The sequence below is a fragment of the Meriones unguiculatus genome, chromosome 11, assembly GCF_030254825.1.
Source record: "Meriones unguiculatus strain TT.TT164.6M chromosome 11, Bangor_MerUng_6.1, whole genome shotgun sequence".
NCBI lineage: Eukaryota > Metazoa > Chordata > Mammalia > Rodentia > Muridae > Meriones > Meriones unguiculatus.
This window is the reverse complement of record NC_083359.1, coordinates 13,339,004-13,361,582: the sequence shown is the minus strand read 5'-3', so window position 1 is coordinate 13,361,582 and position 22,579 is coordinate 13,339,004. Positions and strand designations below refer to the sequence as shown.

Genomic DNA, 22,579 nt, shown 5'->3' with positions numbered 1-22,579 from the left:
CCTCCCTTCCCTTTCCCTCTCCTCTCCATTCCCCTCTCCACCCTCCTCTCCTTCTCTCTTCTCCCCCGCCCCTCTCCTTTGTCTGCCTCTGCCTCTTGGTCTCTTGTTTTTCTCATTCTCTCTTTCTGCCTGCTGCCATGCCCTCTGCCATGTAAGCAAGCCCGCCCTTAAATGCTTTCTTTTGTCAGAGCTGTTGTGGTGTCTCTTCACAGCAACAGAACAGTGACTAAGTTACCTACAAACTGGTACGCTGAGGTGAGTTCAGTGAAGGGCCTGCTTAAAAACAGCAGTTGAGGCCAGGCATAGTGGCACAGGCCTTTAGTCCCAGCACTCAGAGAGGCAGAGGCAGGCAGATAGATGTGAGTTTAAGACCAGCCTGTCTACAAAGTGGGAGTCCAGGACAGCCAAAGCTAGAGAAACCCTGTCTCGGGAGGAAAAAAAGCAAAAAAACAAAGTGTTTGATAGGGCTGGAGAGATGCAGAGGACCCAAATCCAGTTCCCAGCACACACATGGTAGCTCACAACCATCTGCAACTCCAGTTCTTGCTGCCCTCTTCTGGCCTCTATAAGCGCTAGATGCACATGCATACATGAAGGAAAAATACTCAGATACATAAAAAAAAAAAAAAAAACAAAACAGTAGTAGGAGCTACAGAAACAAACATGGTGCCGACTGGAGGCGGGGCTAGCAACAGCGACTGCCGACAGGAAGGGACTGGGGAACACAGTCCCATTCAAATCCACATGAAGAAATAAAGGGGCTTGTGAAATGGTTCAGTAGGGCAAGGTGCTTGATGTACAGGCCTGGAAACCCCAGTCCCAGGCCTCAGACCCCATATGAAGGAGGAGGGAGAGGACTAACTCTACAAGCTTGCCCTCTGACCTCCACATGGGCTCCCGCACACACAATGTGATAATAAGTAACTTTTTTCCTTTGTTGTTACTGTTTTGAGGCAGGCTCTCACTATATGTAGACCAGGTTGGCCTGGAACTCAGGGAGACCCACTTGCCTCTGCCTCTCGGGTGCCTCCAGGCATGCATACCACGGCCGGCATAAATAATTTTGTTTGAATAACTAGTCAAGGTAACTATGTAAGCCTGGGGTTGGGACTGGGGCCCAGCACTAAATCATCAGAATACACTAGGCCTTGGGTTCAATTCCTAGAATTGAAAAGAAAAAGATAAGTAGGTAAGTAAATCCAGAAGCAGCACAGATGTTTTTATCATCACTCTTTCTGCTATCTGGTTTAAATAATGTCTACACACATTAATGATTAAACCACATGATAACAGCAAGACGGGACGATGGAAGGAGCAGAGAGAGCTGGATGGTGGCGAAGTTGCTGCTGACCTTGAGCTGTGGCTCCCAACGAGAATGCTTTCCATTAAGAGCTCAGTTGCAATCCAGCTGTGGCCACACACCTCCGTAATCCCAGCCCTCAGGAGACTGTGGCTACACGTGCAGGCTCAATCTCAATAAAACAGGAAAGGTGCTCACTGGGATGCACAGATCAAGGCCTGCGCATCACTCAACCCCACCAAGGCTGACTGATTCTCTTTCCTGGACCACATCCGCAGGGGACTGAATTACAAAGGAAAGGTTATTCATTCTGTCCACGGGTGTTAGAATCTTCCGGTGACCGGAATGATGACGTGATATCTCCTGGTCGTGCTGTGTCACTCCTTACAAGTTTGCTGGGTAAGCAGGAACTGAAGAAGCCAGGAGGAGCTGAAGGCCGCAGGATGGAGGCCACCACGTGGGCCCCACTGGCATAACTAGTTGACATAGGCTAATCCAAAAATTCATTCTAATTGCTTTATTTTTTTTTAAGTTTCATATATAGATTCTGTATTTCCATCAATTTCCCCTCCAAATGTGTTGGTTCTCATTTTTAATCAATTTGTAGGTTAATCTACAAAACAATGTGTCTTCGAACAGGTGTCAGGACACTTTGGTTCTCCCCTCCCCCACCATCCTCCCGTCACGGCCCTCCCCACTCACAGGATCCCTTTCTTCTAGAAGTCCCCGCTTCTGCTCTTCAAGTTCACTGTGCTATTATTCTTCACCTTCCCTGAGGGTTCTCCCTCCCCTTCATGATCCCCTTTCTCTTTGGGGGCCTGGACACACACATGTGCATATTTTTAAATCAAAGTCCTGCCAAAGATGACCTGGAACTCCTGATCTTCCTGCCTCTGCCTCCCAAATGCTGGAATTATGGGCATGTACCACTATCAAGTAGAATTCTGACTTCTTTCTTTTTCTCTCTCTCTTTCTTTCTTTTCTTTCATTTATTTATAAAAGGATCTCACTATTTTGATCTGTCTGTCCTAGAATTCACTATGCCAAACAGGCTGGCCTCAAACTCACAGAGATCTGCCTGCCTCTGCTTCCGCAGCACTGATATTATCAATATCAAATATTTTGTTCATTTGTTTGTTTTGAGAGAGGGTCTCTCTGTGTAAGTCCTGACTGTCCTGGAACTCAATACGTAGACCAGGCTGTTATCCTTAAACTCACAGAGATGGATGCGCCTGTTTCTGCCTCCCAAATGCTGAGATTAAAGGTATGAGCCACCAAGCTTTTTTTTTTTAACTTTTATATTATATATGGTTATTTCTTCTGGGTGGTGCATAACATGAGGTGGAGTAGGGCAATTTGCAAGGTCCATTTTCCAGACCCCCATGTGGGTCTGGGGACTGACTCAGATAGTCGGGCTCCTTCGCAGGCATCTCTACCCATTGGACCATCTTGCCAGCAGGAATTCTCGACTTGTAAAAAGAACTATTTAAACTTGAATAATGTGTATTGTGTCTGCATATATGCACAGGTACGTGTGTTGTGTGTGTCATCATATATGCATAAGTGCATACGTGTTCGTGTTTGTCTGTCTTTTGTAGTGCTAGAAAACAAACTTGGGGCCTCTCACAGGCTAGGCAAGCCTGGCACCACTGAGCTACTTCCCACCCTTCCCCCACACTAGGAGGTCTCTCTGTAGCTAGCGCAGGCTTGCCTCACTCGTGATCCTTTTGCTGTGTGCCACCAGCCTGGCTTAAGGCTGCCCGTTTCAAATACTAACTTTCCTTTAAGGTTTTAAGTTCAATTTGAAGATTTTGGCACTCTGAAATTCAGTAGCTTTTCATGCAAAGATAAGAAGAATCATCTTCATTTGTTCTTTGTTCGTGTTGAATTGTTAAATTTAATAGATTTAATCCTTCCTAAACATCTGAAAGACTCACTGCCTTAATCAAACTTCCTTAGATATTTCAAAGGACAATTAAGGACTGAATGTGCCTGGGTTTTCTCAGAGATTTAAATGCCCAGCAGAGCAGACTGACGAATCCAAAACAGTAAAAACCTTTCCAAGGGGTTCAGGAACTGTTGCAAGCAGATGACCAGGGGAACTTGGGAGCAGGAGCCATGGCTGCGTGGGTAGCGCGCTGGCCATCCATGCACCATGCCCTGGGTTGATCCCCAGCACCCTGTGAATTGCGCATGGCACAGCACACCCATAATGCCAGCACTCAGTGTATGGAGACAGGGAGACGAGTAGTTCAAGGTCATCTTGAGTTTGAGGTCAACATGGGCCACGTGGAACACTGTCTAACAAAAAAGCACAGATACAAAAAAATACCTAAACTTGTGTATGTGCCAAAGTAGATTCTCTTGGCTGTTTCAAGAACCTTCAAACCCACCCAGAGCAGAAAAGAGTAGCTCAGCCTTGTCTCTGTGCTCTGCACTCAATCCATCTCTCCCCATCTGAATACCCCTCTCCCTTTTCTAGAGTCGGAGTTGTTTCTGTGACCTCAGTCTTTACTGGGGGTTGGGGCAGAGTGAAGCCCACCCAGCTCTGTAAGAGAGTAGTATCGTATTCATGGATTCCTAATATGATGGGCTCATGGGGAGCTTGTGACAGGAGATGGGGACTTGTTGGAATTAACTAGGGGACTGCCCCCTCTCTGTAAGGATCTGCCCCTCTCTTTGCTGGGTAGGATGGCTGACCTCTCAAAAACCATGAGCCAAAATAAAGAGCTCTTAGCTGTTTTTGTCACGGTGACACAAAAGTAACTAAACTGACCTTTAACTGACCTACACACTGACCTTTAAAGCAGGGTCTTGAACACTGATACATAAAAAGAGTCACCCAGGGTTAGTGGGCTCTGTGGGTAAAGGAGCTTGCTGCCAAGCCTGGCAGTGTGAGTTCAGATGCCCAGTACATGTTTAACCCCAACACTGGGAGGGGTGGGAGGATCCCTGTCTAACCAGCCAGCTTAACCGAACCAATGAGCTTCGGGTTCTGTGAGACTCAGCTGGAGCTGGAGAAATGGCTCGGTGGCTAAGAGGACTCCCTGCTGACCTTCCACAGGAACCATGTTCAGTTCCTAGCACCCCTATGGCATCTCATAAGCCTTGGCGACTCCAGTTTCAGGGAGATCCAACACCACCTCTGACCTCCTCAGGCACTGGCGCTCACAGGCACACACATACACATAATTTAAAATATAATAATGGTGAACAAGCACGGAATGACACCCAGTAGCAGCCTGTGACCCCCCCCAATATGCAAATGTGTATGTGCACATGGTTACCAGAAAGTCAGAGATCATTTCTCGGTACTCCCTTCTCCCTGCTGTCAGGTGTGGCCAGATGCTGATCAGGGCTACAAGTAGGAGGTCACCCAGAGCCTATAAGAAATCTCCTTATGGGCTTGTATGAGCCCTATAACTCCCTGTCTTCCTTCTGGTCAAAATGCTAAGGCAACTCCAGCAGCCATCTTAGTCAAGGTGGAAACCGTGGGGGTAGAAGTCCACCTCATGGTGGAGTAGCAGAAAAGCCTTGTTCGCTGGCCCCTGAGGAAAAGTCTCTAATTGCTTCAGAACTCTTGAGGGTAAAAGAAACATTTAATCTTCTATGGAGATTTTGTTATTTGCCAAACCCAACAATAACTGATTTGGCCACTAATAGTAACTCACACCTGCTGAACACCCAGCTTGTGACAGGCATTACATTGTTCATTGTATCCACTAACTCAGATAATTATCACAAGTGTAAAACGTTACTATTTTATAGGTGAGGAAACTGAGGCAATGGCAAGACTGTGTCATTTTCCCCAAGGTTCCCAGGCTGAGCGGCAGAGCCAGGATCCCAACCAGACTAAATCCAGAGTTAGCGATCCAAGCCGCAGGACTGCGCTGCATCTTAATCTGTTACTTGTCCCATTACTGTGACAAGGGGAAGGAACTCAAGGAAGGAGGAGTTTATTTTGGCTTCCAGCTTTAGGGTAAACTGTTCATCCTGAAAGGGGAGGCATGGTAGCAGGGCGTGGGGCAAATGATCACATTGTGTCCACAGTTGGGAAGGAGGGTGGGGGGAGAGAGACTAGTTTTCTTTTTTTCTCTTCAGTCTGAGAGGCCAGCCCAGGGAGGATAGCCTCACATTCAGGGTGGGACTTTCCTTTTTAGTTAAACTTTTCTGGAAAGTTTAACCCGTCCTCTCATGGCCTCACAGAGGTGTGACATCCAGCTGTGGTGACAGTGAAGATTAACCACTATAGCATCTCAGTTCTGATGGGCTCACTGACACTCTTACAGATGCCTGAGCCAAAGGTCTAACCTATCAGCTACCCAAACAATCTAGGACACTCACAGTGACTGAGTCTAGGACACTCATAATGAGCCACCTAATCTATCACTAATTTTCCACCTGTCCCCAAAGACAGAATCACTGAAAGTAGCTCCAGTGCCGTCTGCCACCAGCCCTCCAAAAGGGACGGAAGGGAAACAGAGAGATGCCTCCTGCCCTGTGGCTGCTCAGCACGGGCACCAACCCTGAGACTTTAAGGCTAGGATGATATGGGATCATTGCTATGTTGTCAGTTGATTGGCTAGCAGGGTGATGGGGAGAGAGCAGGGTAGCTAAGGCTGAGGAGAGGATCAGGGGACCTGATGGAGACACAGAAAACTTCAATGTTTCACTACAATCCCCCTTCTGACATCCCATTGTCATAGTAACCCTAAATAACAGGAAGAACTTTTATTTTGTTAATGTTGTTTAGGTGGGGGGGGTGTTTGTTTGGAGGTTTGTTTGTTTTGTTTTGCTTGAGACAGGTTCTCTCTACATAGCCCTTGATGTCCTGAAACTCACTCTGCAGACCAGGCTGACCAAAAACTCACAGAGCTCCACTAGCCTCTGCCTCCTGAGTGCTGGGATTAAAAGCGTGCGCCGCCTCACCCAGTTAGGAAAGTTCTGTGTTGAAAAGCTTATGCTGGGGTTAGAGAGATGCCTCGGGGGTTCAGAGCTCTTACTGCTCTCAGGGAGGACCTATGCTCAGCTTCCGTTTCCACATCAGGTGGCTCACAACCATCTGCCAGCCAGTTCCCAGAGACCCCATGTCCTCTGGGGCTGGTGACATGATTCAGTAGTTAAGAGCCCTGGCTGCTCTTGCAGAGACCTGGGTTCAATTCCTGGCACCCACATGGCAGCTCACAAGCATCTGTAACTCCAGGTCCAGGGGAGCCAACACCCTCTTCTGGCCTCCATAGGCATCAGGCACACATATGGTGCACATACATGCCTACAGGCAAAACATAAAGACAAACCCTGCCCCCCTCCAAAAAAAATCCAGCCATTGGAAGCAAATACAAGTGAATCGAGGTAGGTGCACAGGTTAGCGTTCATTAACATTATACCAGGCATGGCACTGAGCAGTCACTTGTCACTATCTATAGCAGGCTGAAGTGAAATGAGGCTGGGGCTGTAGCTCAATGAGTAGAGCGCTTACCTAGCACACATGAAGTCCTGAGTTCCATCCTCACCACCACTGTGTGCGGTGTCATGTGTCTGTCATCAGAACTTGGAAGGTGAAGGCCGGAGAATCAGATGTTTAAGGTCATTCTTGACTACACAGTGAGTTTTAGGCCAGCCTGGGATGCATGAGACACTGTGTCATAATGAAAGAGAAGGGAGGGAGGGAGTAATCTGTTAACATATCACAGCACATGAAGAGTGGTGCTCAGATCTGAGTACAGTTCCAACAGCAAAGCCAACCACCTAATGGTGCATGAGCTGAAATACTGTGAAGTCATTAAAACAGCAACGGCCAGAGCTACACACATAGGGAAAGGTTGTGATGGAGCATCCCTGGAAGAAAGACCCCAGGGTGTCTGCAAAGGATGGTCAGAGCATGAGAGCATGCGCACACTCCTTGTTCTCTCTCTCCTCTCCAATTATGGCGCCTGTACACACACATGCTCTACAAACTGGCTTGGTGCTTATTCCGGTCTAAAGATGAGCTGATTTTAACCAGGGACTGTACCAATAAAGGCTTGGCAAGTAAAAAGAGGGGCCCCTAAAGAACACAGGAATGACAGGTTCCTCCCAGGTGGGAGCTGCTTACTCCTCCAGCCAAGGGAGGCTGGCAGTGAACCCGTTGGGTACCAAAATGACCTGGCAGAATGCGAGACTCTTCCAAAAAGTATCTCAGCATAGGAAACAAGTAAAGACGATAGGTGGTGGTTACTCACGCATTTAGCCCCAGCAGAAGTAGGCTGATCTCTGTGAATTCAAGGCCAGCCCGGTCTACAGAGCAAGTCAGGGCATTTTGGTCTATACAGATAAATCTTATCTTGAAAAACAAAACAAACAAAAAACATGCAAAGAAAACAGGGCTTACATCCATACCAAGGGACTCTGAGCCAGTGCACACTGACTTTGTTCTCTGTATGCTCTCCTATCTGTGAGGCATCCTTACGAGGCCAGAATCATGCTTCCTTTTGTAGCTACCAGTGCCAGGTAGTTTAACTGTCAACTTGGTATAACCTGAAATCATCTGAGAAGCGTAGCAGCTGTTTGCTACTTTGTGGGTTCCCTTTTCTCTCTTCCACCCTCTCTTCTAACCCCCTAACACTAGATAGAACAGAAATGAAGAATAGTGAGGAAAGGGCTCTATGTTCCCGTTAGACTACTTCCTGCTGATTAGGAGTATCAAGTTCCTTGGGGTAATTTTGATCTTTGCTGTCAGGATATCTAATTTCTTCTCGTTGTTTCTTTTCCCATGGATACTTGACAAACCAACAGCCACCTCACCTGTGGGGCCCTAGCATTTATATATCCTCTGAAAAGTTCCAAGAATTCCAAACATCACACACTCACAGAAACTATCTGCAGCTATCAAAACCATGCCCCTGCTAAAGCATTAGGTAAGTCATAGTCACCTGCCGTGACACAGCCTCATATCCTTACACCTGGGATTAAAATGAAAACATATACCCATAATGCTTCTGTGGGGTGTGTGTGTGGTTTTATTTGGCTGTCCTGGACTCACTTTGTAGACCAGGTTGGCCTCACATGCACAAAATCCTCCTGCCTGAGCCTCCCAGAATGCTGGGATTACAGGTGTGTGCCACCGTGGCCAGCTTTTATTTCTGTGTTTTTAAAAGAAACCCAAATTCTCACTACAGACAAGAGTCTCAATGAGTAGTTAGCTACATTAAGTTGGCCTGCGGGATGTCTCAGTGTGGAGGTTGTCTTAATTGTTAATTGATATAGAAAGACCCAAGTTACTGTGGGCAGTGCTGTTCCCTGGCCCGGGGCCCTGGACTGTGTAAGAGTAGAGAAAGGAGGACTGGAGGATGGTTTAGTGCTTTAGAGCACTTTCTGCTCTTGGAGAGGGCTGGGTTTACTTCCAGCACCCTCATGGTAGCTCACATTGTCTGTAACTTCTGTCCCGGAGGATCTGATGCCCTCTTCTGGCCTCCTAGGGCACTGTATGCATGCAATGCTCCCATACATACATGCAAGTAAAACACTAATACATGTAAAATAAAAACACACCATCTTTTGTGTGTGTGTGTGTGTGTGTGTGTGTGTGTGTGTGTGTGTAAAGGACAAGCAAGGATCCAGGATACCTATTCTCTCTCTACTTGTGACTGCAGATGTGATGATACTTTGAGTTCCTGCCTTGACTTTCCCTCAGTGTTGGACTGAAATTATAAGCCAAACAAACCCTCTTATCCCCTATTGTTTTTTTTTTTTAATCAGGTTATTTGTCACAGCAACAGAAATGAAACGAGAGCACCCCCTCTATGTAGTACTCATGATACATTCAAGACTTTGTTCTGGAATATAGACTCTGCAGCAAGACTCCTAGTAAACTGTGATTTCCCATTAATATTTATTACTATTTTTCTTTTTTAAAGATTTTATTTACTTATTTATTTATTATGTATACAGTGTCCTGCCTGCATGTGTGCCTGAAGGCCAGAAAAGGGCTTCAGATCTCATTATAGATGGCTGTGAGCCACCATGTGGATGCTCGAATTTAAACTCAGGACCTCTGGAAGAGTAGCCAGTGCTCTTAGCCTCTGAGCCATCTCTCCAGCTCTAGTTTTGTTTTGTTGGGTTTTTGTTTTGTTTTGTTTTGTTTTGTTTTTTTACTGTAAAATAAAAAGACCTGTTAGAAAAAAATGCAAAAGTACAAAAATGTCAACCACATTTCTGCCACCCCAAAATAATCACTATTTGTAATCTAAAGTATTTCCTATGTGTGTTTTTGATTTTGAAAAAAAAATTATTACGTACTTTTTTTTCCTATGGGGGAGTGGTGCAGGCTGTGGAGAGAGGACAACTTGCATGAGTCCGTTCTCTCCTGCCACGTGGGTCCTGGGGATAGAACTCAGGTCAGTAAGCTTATTGCTGAGGCATCGCACTGGCCCAGCAATTGTTGTTTGTGTTGTGCTGTGTTGTGTTGTGTTGTGTTTGGGGTTGGGCGCTCTTGCACATCCTCCCAGGGAGGCCAAATCTCCTGGAGCTGGCATTACTGCCAGCTGTGAGCCGTACAACATAGGTGTTTGGAAATGAACTGGGGTCCTGTGGAAGAGCAGTATCTTTCCAGTGTCCCATTCCTGCACGTATTATTTTGACATAGATGCACACACATCACAATCCACATGCAATTTTATGTACTTGTTTTGTCTTTTTTTTGGGGGGGAGGGGGCAAGGTCTCACATAGCCCAGGCTAGCCTCAAGTTCAACAAGCTGAGAATGATTCTGAACTCCTGATCCCGCTGCTTTCTTCTCAGGTGTTGGCATGACAGGTGTGTGCCACCATCCAGAACTTATGTCACATCTTTTACTCAGTATTGAAAAAGGCATTTCTCCAATTCTCCATCACTCTTTGAATAAAGAGTTGATAGTGAATTTTAACACACATACACCGATGCTGAATATACCCTAAAAATCGAGTGCACATCATTTTCTGAAGATGTTAAATTTCGTTTCACCACTTCTTGTTGGTAACTTTTAGAGTATTTTTATTTTATTTGGTTTTTCGAGACAGAGTTTCTCTGTGTAGCCTTGGCTGTCCTGGACTCACTTTGTAGACCAGGCTGGCCTCAAACTCACAGACATCCACCTGCCTCTGCCTCCCAGAGCACTGGGATTACAGTCATGCATCACCATGTCCCCTGAATATATATATATGTGCAATTTCATAATGCACATTGTTTTTGTTTTGTTTTATGACAAGATCTCACAAAACCAAAACTGGCCCCCCTGTTATGTAGTCAAGAATGACCTTGAACTTCAGAGCCTCCTGCTAAAAGATGGAATTACAGGACTGTGCCAACACACCCTATTTAAGTAGTACGGGGGAGGGGCAATTCCGGAGCTTTGAATGTGCTGGTCAGCTGCACTGCCACCCAGTTAGAGTCAGCTCCCATGGTGGCCCTAATACTATATTTTATCTGATAGATGTATTTTTCTAATATACTATCTCCTGGATGAAATTAGTTAAAAAAAAAAAAAAGCCTTTAAAGAGAATTTAAGAGCTTACCTGACACTGACACCCATACCAGCCTCTTACCCTTTCCCTCCCCCACCCCCCACAACTCTACTGGATGTATGATCTGACCCTCAGAAAATTATTCCTGTGTCCTTTCAGGAAGGGCGAGGTAGCACCCTGGCCTTGGCAGGGCAAGGTGGCCTCCTCCCTGCTTCGTGGCTTGAAGCAATAAAACTACAGATCAGTAATGTCTGATAGTGAGTCCTCTGTCGGTGGCCTAAGGGCCTTGCTGAGTGGCCTCAGCCTACAAAGCCCATCCTGCGGACCAGCCCAGGGAAGGCTGCTCTTGTCCCTGAACTTCTCAAGTCCCTCTTTCCCTGGTGCTCGCTGTACCCAGAGGTTGCTACTTCCCATCCGACCTCTGCCGTCTCTCCACGCCTCTTTATGAGCATCTGCACCTTCACGCTGGCTTTACGTCCGTGTCATGCACCCTGCCTCCCGTGGCTGCGCAGGTCTTCCAGCCCAGGCTTTTCCGTTTTGCCCAGTCTGTTCTCCTGGTAGCACTTTCTCCCTAAGGTCCCCTTTCCATACCCCTCCCCTACGCCTGTCCCTCAGTTCCCTGCGCACAACGATGCTTCAGTTCACTTCAAACGTGATCTCTGTGGCACGTCTGTCCCTGTCCCTGACCTCACTCAGCAACCTGCGGTATACCAGACCCTGCGGCCTGTCAGACCCAGCTTAGCATTCAGTCCCGGAACTGGCACCTTGCTCACAACCCCACAATGGAGCCGGGTTCCTGTTCAGCATCCCGCGCTGGAACTGGGAATCTGCTCAGCATTCCGTCCCTCGACCGGACCCTGTGTATCTCCTGTCTTCGCTCAGCGTCCCGTCCCGGAGTGGGGACGCTGCTCAGCATTCAGTCCCGGAGGGGAAACCCTTCGTCCCTCCACATCTCGTTCAGCAAGCCCTCCCCGCGTCCCTCCTGACCCAGCTCAGCATCTCGCCCCAAAGCCAGATGCTCACCACCATTCCATCCCCGGACCAGGACATCCTGCTTTCTTCCAGACCCCGCTCAGCATCCCTCCTCGGAGCGAGGACCCTGCTCACCACCTAACTGGGACCAGAACATGCGGCATTCTTCCAGACCCGTCTCAGCATCCAGCTCCACAGCCAGGACTGAACGCCGCTGCTCTCCCTAGCCAGGCTAACTCTTGCCTCTTGCACTTTCTCTACTTTGAACCCATCCCAGCAGAGTCCAGGAAGTAGCCTGGCACCGGAGACCGGCAGCGGCAGCACCCAATGGGGAATGCCAGCGGCGACGGAGGCCCCGCCCACAAAGAGAATCCGGCCATTGAGCGCACGGAGGCAGGACTTCCGTTGTGCCGCGGCGGGCGGGGGAGCGCACTGTTGTGGTGCGGCGCGTCGGGCGGGCGGCGGCCGGGGCGGCCCAGGGGCTGCCGCGGGGACTCGGGGCGCCGCCGAGCGGCCGGACCCTGGGGCGGGTCGTGCTCACCGCGGGGCCCGGACACGGCGGGTTCGAGGCCGGGCCCCTGCACGGGGAGCCGCTGGGTGGAGACTTTGCCGCGCGGCGCGGAGCAGGCGGGAGCCGGCGGGGGCCTCGGGAACCCCAGGGCGGCCGGGCCCGGATCCCGGGGGAACCTCGTCAGCCCGGGCCGGAGCCTCGGCCTGAACATCCCCGACGGGGCCCGGGCTGCAGGAGCACAGAGCAGCCGGGCCTCGCGGAGCTTAGAGCGCGCCTGACCCGGGGCGCACCGTGGGACCCGGGCGCGGGGCTGGCGAAGAGCTGCCCCGCGGGGCCAGCAGCCGCGGAGTGGCCTACAGGGGCCCTCCCCCGGAGGGGCCGGGCCGGGGCGGGGAGATGAACGGCTTCAGCACGGAGGAGGACAGCCGCGAAGGGCCCCCTGCCGCCCCCGCCGCCGCCCCGGGCTACGGCCAGAGCTGCTGCCTCATCGCGGACGGCGAGCGCTGCGTCCGGCCCGCGGGCAACGCCTCCTTCAGCAAGAGGGTGCAGAAGAGCATCTCGCAGAAGAAACTCAAGCTGGACATCGACAAGAGCGTGAGTCTCGGGGCGCAGCGCAGGGCCGCAGGAAGGACCCCGGGGACGCTCCGCGCGCTGGGCCTCGCCGCGCGGTCTGTGCGAGACGGGGGACTCAGAATCGTGGAGGCCGCTCTGTGCTCCGCGGTGCTGCCCGCATCCCCGAGGGTGGGCTGAGGGAAATGAGAAGGCTTGGCACACTCTCCCTGCCTGGGAAAGTGACAGCAGTTTCCAGCTGTCACTGTTGCGCCGGATAGTAGAGCAGAAAGAGGTTGGTTACTTTTGCAGGAATTGGGCATGAGGGGTGACGAGGGGACCCGGAGGTTGGTCTTCAACTTCGTTCTCCCTCCAGGGACCTTGTCGTTCTTTCAGACACTAGCAAGGTGGCTGCGACTTTCCTGCTTCCCGCGGCCTCGGTCTCTGCAGCGCAGCAGCTGGCGGCGAATGAGTTGTTCAGAGATGTGGTACAAATAAGGCCAAGGCCAGGTCTTAGATGGCTGTTGCTGTGGATGTGATTGGAGGGGGGGCGGGGAATCAGTTTTCTTGAGGGATAGCGTCTTTGGTAATGCTGATGGAGGCGGAGATGTGGAAATTTGAAATTGAATGGGATTTTAATGCGCCTTGTGGCTAATTATAGGAAACTTCCTGAGTGATTTCACCTACCGATGTTAACGGTTCTGAAGATGTGCCCGTGCCAACCGGCTAAGAACTTGTTAGTTTCACATCGGTTGTTGCAATCCCTGAGTGGCCGCTTCCAGGTTAGGAATTGGGGCTGAGTTAAGGAACTCGTATTCGGGGGAGCTTGAATGATCAATGCCCAACGGTTAGGGGAAATCAGACATTGCCTGTTAGCTGAAAGGAGAGCCCATCTTTACACTTCTGATGGAGCAGAAGCTGAGGCTGGGCGTAGGAAGCAGTGGTGTCAAGCACACTGCACTTAGAAGCTGGCTGATTTCCTAAACCCATTCATTACCTGGCCTGCTTCCAAACCCTATATCCAAGTTTCATTTGTCTATAATAAATAAGGTCATCATCCTTCCTTCTAGAGTCTTCTCTTGCACTCTCAGGTTTATTTAATTAACCACTGTAGTCTGGCTCTTTTGAAATAGTTTGGGGGTTTTTGGTTTGTTTGTTTGTTTGTTGTTTTGTTTTTAAATGATTGGGACTTTCTTTTTACAAATGTCTGTGAAGAATGAATGAGTGAATGAATGAATGAATGAATTTACTCTGAAGCAAAAACTGGCCAAACGCTAAGGTGTCCCCTGATAATCACATGTGGGGATGGAAAGGGAATTCTAGAATGGCAGTGAACATACCCTAGTGGAAACAGTGCGTGCCTCCTGTGTGGGCTGCTGGCGGCGTTTCTGTGGGCATTTCCCACATCTGGATGGTTGTTGCAGAAAAGACTCCATTTTCCTTTGCCCACTCACTCACCCCCTGGGGAACCCATGTAGAGCACCGTTGAGTGTGTCACACACATTTTCTAGAAGAAAGCCCCCCCCCATACCCTGCCCAAGCATTCCCCCAAGGCAGTGCTTGGGAAGGCATGTCCTTAGACGGACAGGCCGTCTCAGTCCACTTCAAGGTGGTGGTGTGGTCGTCTCTGAAAGAGTTTCTGTTTCATTCCACAGGCTTGGGCAGGAACTCAATCCCAAGTGACTGCTGTGTTATGGGAATTTCTAGCTGTTGTAGCAAGTGAAACAGGAGAGGAAAGGGGATAAAAAAAGACAACCACAGTGAGCCTTTGCTCCTGCCCTCATGGCCCCACTGCACCCACAAAGGCCACTGAGCCCTGAGGCTGCTGAAAAGCAGTTCAGACTTGAGCATGGTTGAGGACAGAGAATGGCTGTCTTGTAAAAGGACCTAGCAAGCATCCTTTTAAAATAAAACCCCACAGCCCTTCAGGTGGACACTGGTCACCTCTGGAATGTATTAATGCCTAGCCAGCTTGCAATTGACAAGTTTCTTCTTTACTTCTGCAGAGTGGTTGAAAATGGGAATCATGCAAAGAAAGTGTATTGGGGGGAGGGCATTTACCAAGGCTCAGAAGGTTTCATAGCCTTGGGGGACCCTCTTTCCCACTCTGGATCTGATACCTCCCACCTAAGCTTTAGAAACCCCCCATTCTGCTAATCTCCTCAGTTTACCACTGTGCTTCTGGGAAGCAGCTTGCTCTCCCAAGAGGCACTTGGCTGCATTGCCAACCCAAGTACCAGATGCCAGAGATGGGACGGGGATCCATGTCTTGTATCAGCTGTGTTACTCTTTAGGACAGTGGCACATACTATGTCTGAAACTTCATTGCCAGAGTGGAATCCAGAAAAGCCATCCAAGATTGTGACCATGTAAGAGGGGGCTTTTGCCGGCATAAGCTGTTTTTAGATATGAGAATACGTACATTGGTGCATCAGCACTTATTGAGCGCCTGCTGTGTGCAAAACAGCATCTCAGTATAAACTCAAAATGACTCATGACTCACTAATCCAACCACACGAAACTGATAATCATCTGACTAAACAGTTTTCATTATTCCCTCCATAAAACAGCCTGAATTAATTGATGGTGACTTCCTGTCAGCTTACTTTTATCTTCAGGGATTTAAGGACTAAACTTCAGTTCAGATGTCCCCCAGAACATTTGTGCACCATCTGTCCCTTCCCAGGGCCTTTTACACGCGCACTGGGTTCCTCAGGGTCTTTGAATGGCTCCTCCAGGCAACTGTGGTACTTACGTCCTTAAATAAAAACACGCTCTTCACATTTGAGCTGCTGTTGGCACCTTTACTAATATGCTGTGGTATTTATTAGAAAATCGGGGTAATATCCACTCTCTTTTATGTGGGTCTCCTTTGTAAGAATTCTGCTTCTCCGTGCTCCTTTGTGGATCAGATGTGAAGCAGCAGGAGTCAGGTTTTCCACTGGTACCCTGCAGTGGTAGCTGTTGTGAATGCCATCTCCAGTCCATGCTGCCCATCTCTGCCCCCTGCAAGTGCATAGTTCCTTCCCGTACCTGTCAAGAGAGCCTTCTCCCAGCTGCAGCCATCTCCCCTGTACTGTAGAGATTTGAGTGCTCATACGCTGTGTTGGTGGTGGTGGTGGTGGTGGTAGTGTGTGTGTGTGTGTGTGTGTGTGTGTGTGTGTGTGTGTGTGATATGCAAGTTGGACATGTACTTTCCACTGAGCTGTACCTTCAGTCCTCTGTATTTCTTCTTCCCTGGCCTTAAGGTTGTAAGCTGTGGCCTGTCTCTCACTTGTGGCCAGTCTCTCACTCATCCGTCTCGCTACTACCTGGCCAAAAGAGGAGGCCCCTGACTCCCCGGGTCCCATTGGGTGGATGACACTGACGTTGAGTTTCTTCCCATCAGGTAAGGCACCTGTACATCTGCGACTTCCACAAAAATTTCATCCAGAGCGTCCGAAATAAAAGGAAGAGGAAGACAAGCGATGATGGCGGAGATTCCCCTGAGCATGACACCGACATTCCTGAGGTAAAGGCCAGAATGCTGGCAGAGAGAGCAGGGAGAACAGGTTGTGATTCGAGCCTTCCCAGCAAGAGAATGAGAAGAGAGGGTTCTGACTCCAGTTCTCTCCCTAGCTGTTATGTTTTCTGAACTAAGCAGTCATCTTTTTTTCTGCTTGCCTTGCTGTGGTTTGTCTGAAGTTTTCTAGATTTTCAGTGATCTTGACCGAGAAAGCTTGGTGATCAGCTGCTCTGCCTGCCAGTCACTCTCCCGACAGCCCCAAGGGCCAAGGTCCCAGGTGGTGCTAGAAGCTCTGCTCATGGTTCTTGCAGTAGACTGAAGGGCTTTGTGTCTTGAACCTGACCAGGGCCCCCATAACATCTTGTAAAACCCTGTCCTCACCTTTAAAGTTAATGCTGAGTGTGTGTGATCTAGACAGCTCTCTCCCCTTCTTGTTTGACCTGAAAGTAAAGGTTCATCTTGTCACCATCACCAAGTGGGCTGAGGCCTCTCCCCAGAGCCACACTGCGGTCATTTAGCCGGCACTGACATTTGAGGGGAGGGGAGTGAGCATCTTGAGTGTTATAAGATCAGCAACAACACCCCTGACCTCTGGAGGCCAGTGATATCAGTGCCTGAGTTGTGACAGTGGCACGTCCTTCAGACACTGCCACATGGCCTTCAAGATGTGCCCCCAAATTAAAAAAAAAAAAAAAGCACTGCACAAGGCTGGGCATGGTGGCACACGCCTGTAATCCCAGCACCCTGGGAGGCAGAGGTAGGTGGATCTCTGTGAGTTCAAGACAAGCCTGGTCTACAAAGCAAGTCTAGGACAGCCAAGGCTACAGAGAGAAACTGTATCTTGAGAAACAAACAAACAAACAAAAAAGCACTGCACAAAACCCTGAGCCCCAGCCTCTCCCCCAGAAGGTTCCCATGTGTGCTGAGGGGGCTCCAGGAAGGAATAGCAGCTGGGTTTCCTTCCAAAGTGTTCCCTCTTGGGCGTCTGTGAAAGGAACCATGCCCAGTGTGCACTGAGTATTTGACACATTATCTCACCATGAACACACTTCGTGGTTGGGAGGAGAAGTAGACAGGCCTTATTTTGCAGGTGTGAAGGGGCCCGTGAAACTCAGCCCTGTCCCTGTCCCTGTCCCTGTCCCTCTCCCCATGTCCCTTCCATAGCCTTACTTTCCAATCTTTCTGTTGCCTGCAGCATTGCTGCTGTTTCATAAAGACGTATTCAATTTCTGAATCCCTTTGACCAAGCATTTTGGAAAAGGTTTCCAAGAATGTTTTGAAATGAATGGATGACTCTGAACCCTCATATTGATCACTTTTTTTTTTTTTTTTAAGTGAGTTCTACTTGCCTGAAGCAAGAGCTTCTCTTGGAGGCAGGTAAAGGCAACCCATGTTTCTGGGCCTTCTGTACTTCATGACTGGATAGCTTATCCCCTTCCTCGGTTAGCTGAACAAAGAGACAGGAGCCCTTCTTGCCCCTTATTGAGCCATCTGCAGAGACCCCAGCCCTGACCTGCAGGCAGATCACTGTGGTAGCTTTCCAAGAAGGTGACACCTGAGGCAAGGTGTTCTGTGTTCTGCTGCTGCCCAGCCATGCTCACTTCCTTCAGGTGTCCCTGAGCCGGCCTTTTGGACACCCTGGTATCCTCTAGCACTGGCCACAGCAGGGCTCAGCTCTGTCTGCTCGCCAGAGCAGCTCCCTGTTCCCTCCAGCCCATCCAGCTCCACCCTGAAGCAGCTCCCCCAACCTGAGCTTCTTCTTCCTCTCAGGACATGCTGACCTGCCGCCAGCTGCCCAGCCTGACCTCCACTCCAGGTTTCCATTGTCAGAATCGTTCCCTCCTCGCCTCTTTCTCACTACCTCTCTGCCCCTCTTCTGCTTCAGCCTACCATCCTCCACCCACACAGCCCTTTCCACAGCTGCCTTTAGCCTCCTTGGCAGTCACTAGTCCTTGGTGGACAGTGTCTGCAGTTTCTTCCCTCCTCAGCCCTCCTTCGGGTGTGCCAGGCAGGGTGAGCTCAGACATGCTTGTGTCTCCTCCTCCCCAGGTCGATCTGTTCCAGCTGCAGGTGAACACGCTCCGACGCTACAAACGGCACTACAAGCTGCAGACCCGACCAGGCTTCAACAAGGCCCAGCTAGCAGAGGTGGGTGGACACATCCAAGAGGTCCAGCCTATGCTCCCGTGCCCCAGCTACTCCTCCCACAGGTCACCTTCCCACACAGGGCTGAAAGTTCTGCTCCCCAAAAGAAGCCATGCTCAGAGAGGGATAGTCTTTCGAGAAGCCACACAACCTGAGGCCTCCTTCTGAGTCATGACATCATTTTTGCAAAGTTCTTCATAGAGCCCATCCTTTCGGGTGTGTCAGCATGACTGGCCACTGTGTCTTTAGGTTTAGGGTTTGATTGTCTCTGGGTAGTGAGGATCAAACCCAGGGCTCTTTGTATGTGGCAAGTCATCTACCAGGTGAGCTTTCCCTCACCTCAAAGACTTGACCCAACACACAAACTTTCTCCACCTCTTTTCTTCATTGAATTCTTAACTTACTTTTTGTCCTGGTGGAGAGTCACCCTTATTAACACCCCCTGGCCCTCTCCTGTGTGTGATCCACAGTGCTGCTGGGCTCAAGCGCACCTCCTGCCTCATGCACTCGGCTTCCTTGTCTCTTTAACTCTAGAAAATTTGAGAGGCAGAGAAAAGGAAAACACACCCCATAGACTTTATTACTTCCAGGTCTGTCTTCATCTACCTACCCACCTCCATCCACGCATGGACCTCCTGAAAGGCTGATGTGTCTTCATTTTTCAGCCTTTCCCACACCTGCAGAGAGGCACAACAGCAGCACACAGCTTCGCTGCTGACCCGTTGCCAGCTAGCAGGAGGAGAAGGGCAAGGGGAAGAAGTGTGTTTCTCCAGGATTAAGACTAAAGCAGAATCTGGGACACAGCCAGTGAGCACCCTCCTTCAGAGCGGCACGCTTTCCCAGGGGCAGCTGTCCCCCCTAGATCAACTGTTCATTTGACATTTTGGGGTGGTTTTTGTTTTAGCGTGTGCATGTTGTCAAGGAAGCTGAGGCTGGTCCTGGACTCCTGACCTGTCTGACTCAGCCTCCTGAGTGCTGGGATTACAGGCATTCAACACCACACCCAGCTTGATACAATTTTTAAAGAACTCTTTTTTTTTTTTTTTTTTGGCCAACTTCCAGAGCCTGAAAGGCTTGGTGGCTATTGGCCAACCGACCGGAGCCATCCCAGCCTCTTTACACCACAGGGTAGCTGAAGTCATGCCAGGAATGGCTAGCTGCTACTGCTGCTGAAGTATATCCACACCTTGGTGCCATCCTGGGCCACGGTGGTGCCTGGGAAAAAGCGCTACATCCTGCAGCTCCTTGGCAAGCCTGAGTGCCAGGCAGTCACTTCTGGAAGCAGCTCCTATCCCCTATTAGCAGAGTGTGGGATGGAGGGCCCGATTGGCACACATCCTAAGGGACTGTGCGCTTTCCTCCTGTGTAGACCGTGAGCCGACACTTCAGGAACATCCCAGTGAACGAGAAGGAGACGCTCGCCTATTTCATCTACATGGTGAAGAGTAACAGGAGCAGACTGGACCAGAAATCGGACGGCAGCAAGCAGCTGGAGTGAGACGCAGGCGGCTGGGGGAGATGGAGGCCTTGGTGAGAGGACAGGCGCATGGTGCTCCATGACAGGTGGTCCCTGCAACATCTCGGCCCCTGAGGACTGTTCATATCCACTGTAAATAAAGTCTGAATGATGGATGCTGTAAATCTCTCTGTCAGGAGGATTATATTCTCACAGGTCAGCGCGTGTGCGGAAAGACCTTAAGATAACCGCTCAGACTGAAACAACAGTATTATAAAAGGAATTTTTAAAACCGGGTCTTGAGTACACAGCAAAGCTTTAAATCAGTTCTAGAAGTGCTGGGTGATATGCATTTGGCAATCACCAAGCAGTACCAGGCTGCCACAGGCAAGGCCCAGCCCCGGCAGTATGGCTCAGTGACAGCGGGATGACAGAGTAGGCCCATGTTTGGACTGACCCTTGCCCGCTGGGCATGCCGCTTTATTGCAAGTTTTGCCCATTTAGTAGCAAATCGGCTTGACACTGGTCCCTCACTTGCCCTGTGACATGTACACAGTGGACGCCCAGTGTGTATTGGCCAAGAGCTGTCCCAGCCACGCAGCTTCTGCTTCGCTCCTCCTGCCACTGAGACCTGTCATGTATGTTGCTCTCTCCTTAACTAGAGGTGGAGGAAACCCTGCCCCTCCGCAAGGAGTTCAGGTAAGCAAGGACCTCTCAGCAGTTGTAAAACTTGTTGCAATTCTAGAAGCAACGCAAAGACGTTACAGGCTGGCCATGGCAGTGCATGCTTTAGTTCAGAAGACCAAAGCAGAAGGACAGTGAGGCCAAGGATAACCGGGGCTAAAGACCTGCACACACAATAGATAAATGATTTTTTTTTTTAAAAGTCTAAACAAAACCACATCCTTTCATGAGGGTCTTTTACGTTTTACACAGAGTGAGGTGACTACCATGACCCCTTACACTCCTGGCAGTAAGTGCTCTGACAGACAGACAGGGTGGCTTGTGCTCACATTCCCGGTCTTTCGTTCACAACCTGCAGGAGAGCTGCTGAAGTCCCGGGACTCCTGCTCAGAAGCCCAGCTGTGGGAAGGCAGTGTGGCTGGACTTGGCTCCCTGACCTTGTATGGCAGGAGGTCATGAGCCTGGACAAGAAAGGTCACTGCTCTTTTAAGTATTAATTGTTGTCATTGTTCAAGTCAGACTGTCAGACTCTTCTTGTCTACTTCTGTCAGAACTGAAGCACCCTGGGAGAGCAAAGCTTTTGTATCCAAAGACTTGTGCAGAATTTCCAGTCAGTTTGTGGGGCAAAGGGTGCAGGTAGAGGAATAAGACAAAGATTCCTAATTCCCAACCATCCTGGTCAAATGTGTCATTCTCCTATTCCACTTCTTTGAGTTTTTTGTAAGCCCTAACAGGACAGCAGAGGCCTGGCCGGACACTTAATGTCTCCCAGATGGCTTCCCCTGAGCGCTTCTCAGAAATCAGACCTGACCCTACACTGAGTGAGTGGAGAATGTGGGATGCTGTTCCTTCTGTGGAGCAGAACACCATGCTCCTGTGGAATGGGGACAGGGCGCCAGTGTCTGTCACTAACATGCAGTGTGTTCCCGTGTAGCCAAACTCCAAGCAGTGTTCAGAATGCATACCACGCAGACCACTTCCCAGTAGACCATGTGTAAAGAGGTGTGTGTGGAACATGAGCGCTGTGCTGTTTGCAAGCGAGGGCTGGTGAGGCACCCCCTGGTGTGGTCAATCCTCAGACTTCATGCGGAAGGCTCGCTCTCCCTCCTGCCACAGAAGGAGACAACAGGAGAGCCCCGGAGAAGCTGGTGGCTGTGGGCAGATGGAACCTTTAGCTTATCCGGTCCTGTGGGAACGTCAGTGTCTTGTCAAGAAAGAATATGTAGCTTTTTGATACCTAAACCAAAACTGTGGGCATGTAAGTTCTGTCCCTGTTCCTTTAGCATCAAGTCTGGTTTCCTCTGGAGAGGCTCACTTCTGTGCAAGATGTGCCACTAGGCTCTACCTGTCCCCGTGTTTTTATGTCCAGATCCACGCTGGAGAACATCTGCCCTCTAGCCCGACGCCATCACAGAATCCTCGTTCTCTGAGGCAGGCAGCAGCCCTGGAGAAGCAGAGGCAGGCCTACCTTTTTCAACCCTTCAAAACAGATCGCCTGACAGACCGGGAGAAGCTGTTCTCACTCACATCCAGAAGAAGCTGGCTGCGTTGCTGTGTTGTCAGAGCAGCAGCCCTTCCCTCCCATCTGCTGGCTTAGCCATGGGCAAGAGCCTGCTGCCTTCAAGAAGGGCCAGGGCCTGGCTTGGGAGCAGTGGAGAGAACAGTGCTTGTCTCGGCTGCCTGTGTTTTCATATCACCTATCCATGCCACACACACGCACACACACACACATACCTATGACCTCATCGCGGTCTTCTCTCTACTCGGTGCTCCTGGGCAGAACTGAATTTCAAGCCCAGAAGTGGTGTGGCTTCCTGCCTCTAGTCCAGCCCGGTGTAGTTCTTCAGTATGCCCTAACGGTGATCAGATGGAGACATCCATAGCCTGCCATTCATTTGGGATTTAAATTTTTTTTTTTTTTTTTACAACACATACGGACAGATTTCTCATTTCATGGAACAAACTGTGAAGGAAAAAAA

The 22,579-nt window shown here is 49.8% G+C and overlaps 2 protein-coding genes across 3 annotated transcripts; both read left to right on the top strand.

The window, feature by feature from the left end:
* Positions 1–12,069: 12,069 nt before the first annotated feature.
* Positions 12,070–12,468, top strand: LOC132646293 (EP300-interacting inhibitor of differentiation 2-like). The gene has a single exon (XM_060363678.1). The coding sequence runs from the start codon at positions 12,085–12,087 to the stop codon at positions 12,466–12,468; it is 384 nt and encodes a 127-aa protein (XP_060219661.1). The 5' UTR covers positions 12,070–12,084.
* Sap30l (SAP30 like) lies at positions 12,163–20,101 on the top strand. 2 transcript variants are annotated; one of them, XM_060363677.1, is made up of 5 exons: positions 12,740–12,855; positions 13,472–13,592; positions 16,199–16,321; positions 18,365–18,463; positions 19,830–20,101. In XM_060363677.1, the coding sequence occupies exons 2-5, from the start codon at positions 13,500–13,502 to the stop codon at positions 19,956–19,958; spliced, it is 444 nt and encodes a 147-aa protein (XP_060219660.1). In that variant the 5' UTR covers positions 12,740–12,855; positions 13,472–13,499; the 3' UTR covers positions 19,959–20,101. The 2 variants fall into 2 exon arrangements, with proteins under 2 accessions (XP_060219659.1, XP_060219660.1); XM_060363676.1 differs by lacking the exon at positions 13,472–13,592 and having other exon boundaries at positions 12,163–12,855.
* Positions 20,102–22,579: the final 2,478 nt, after the last annotated feature.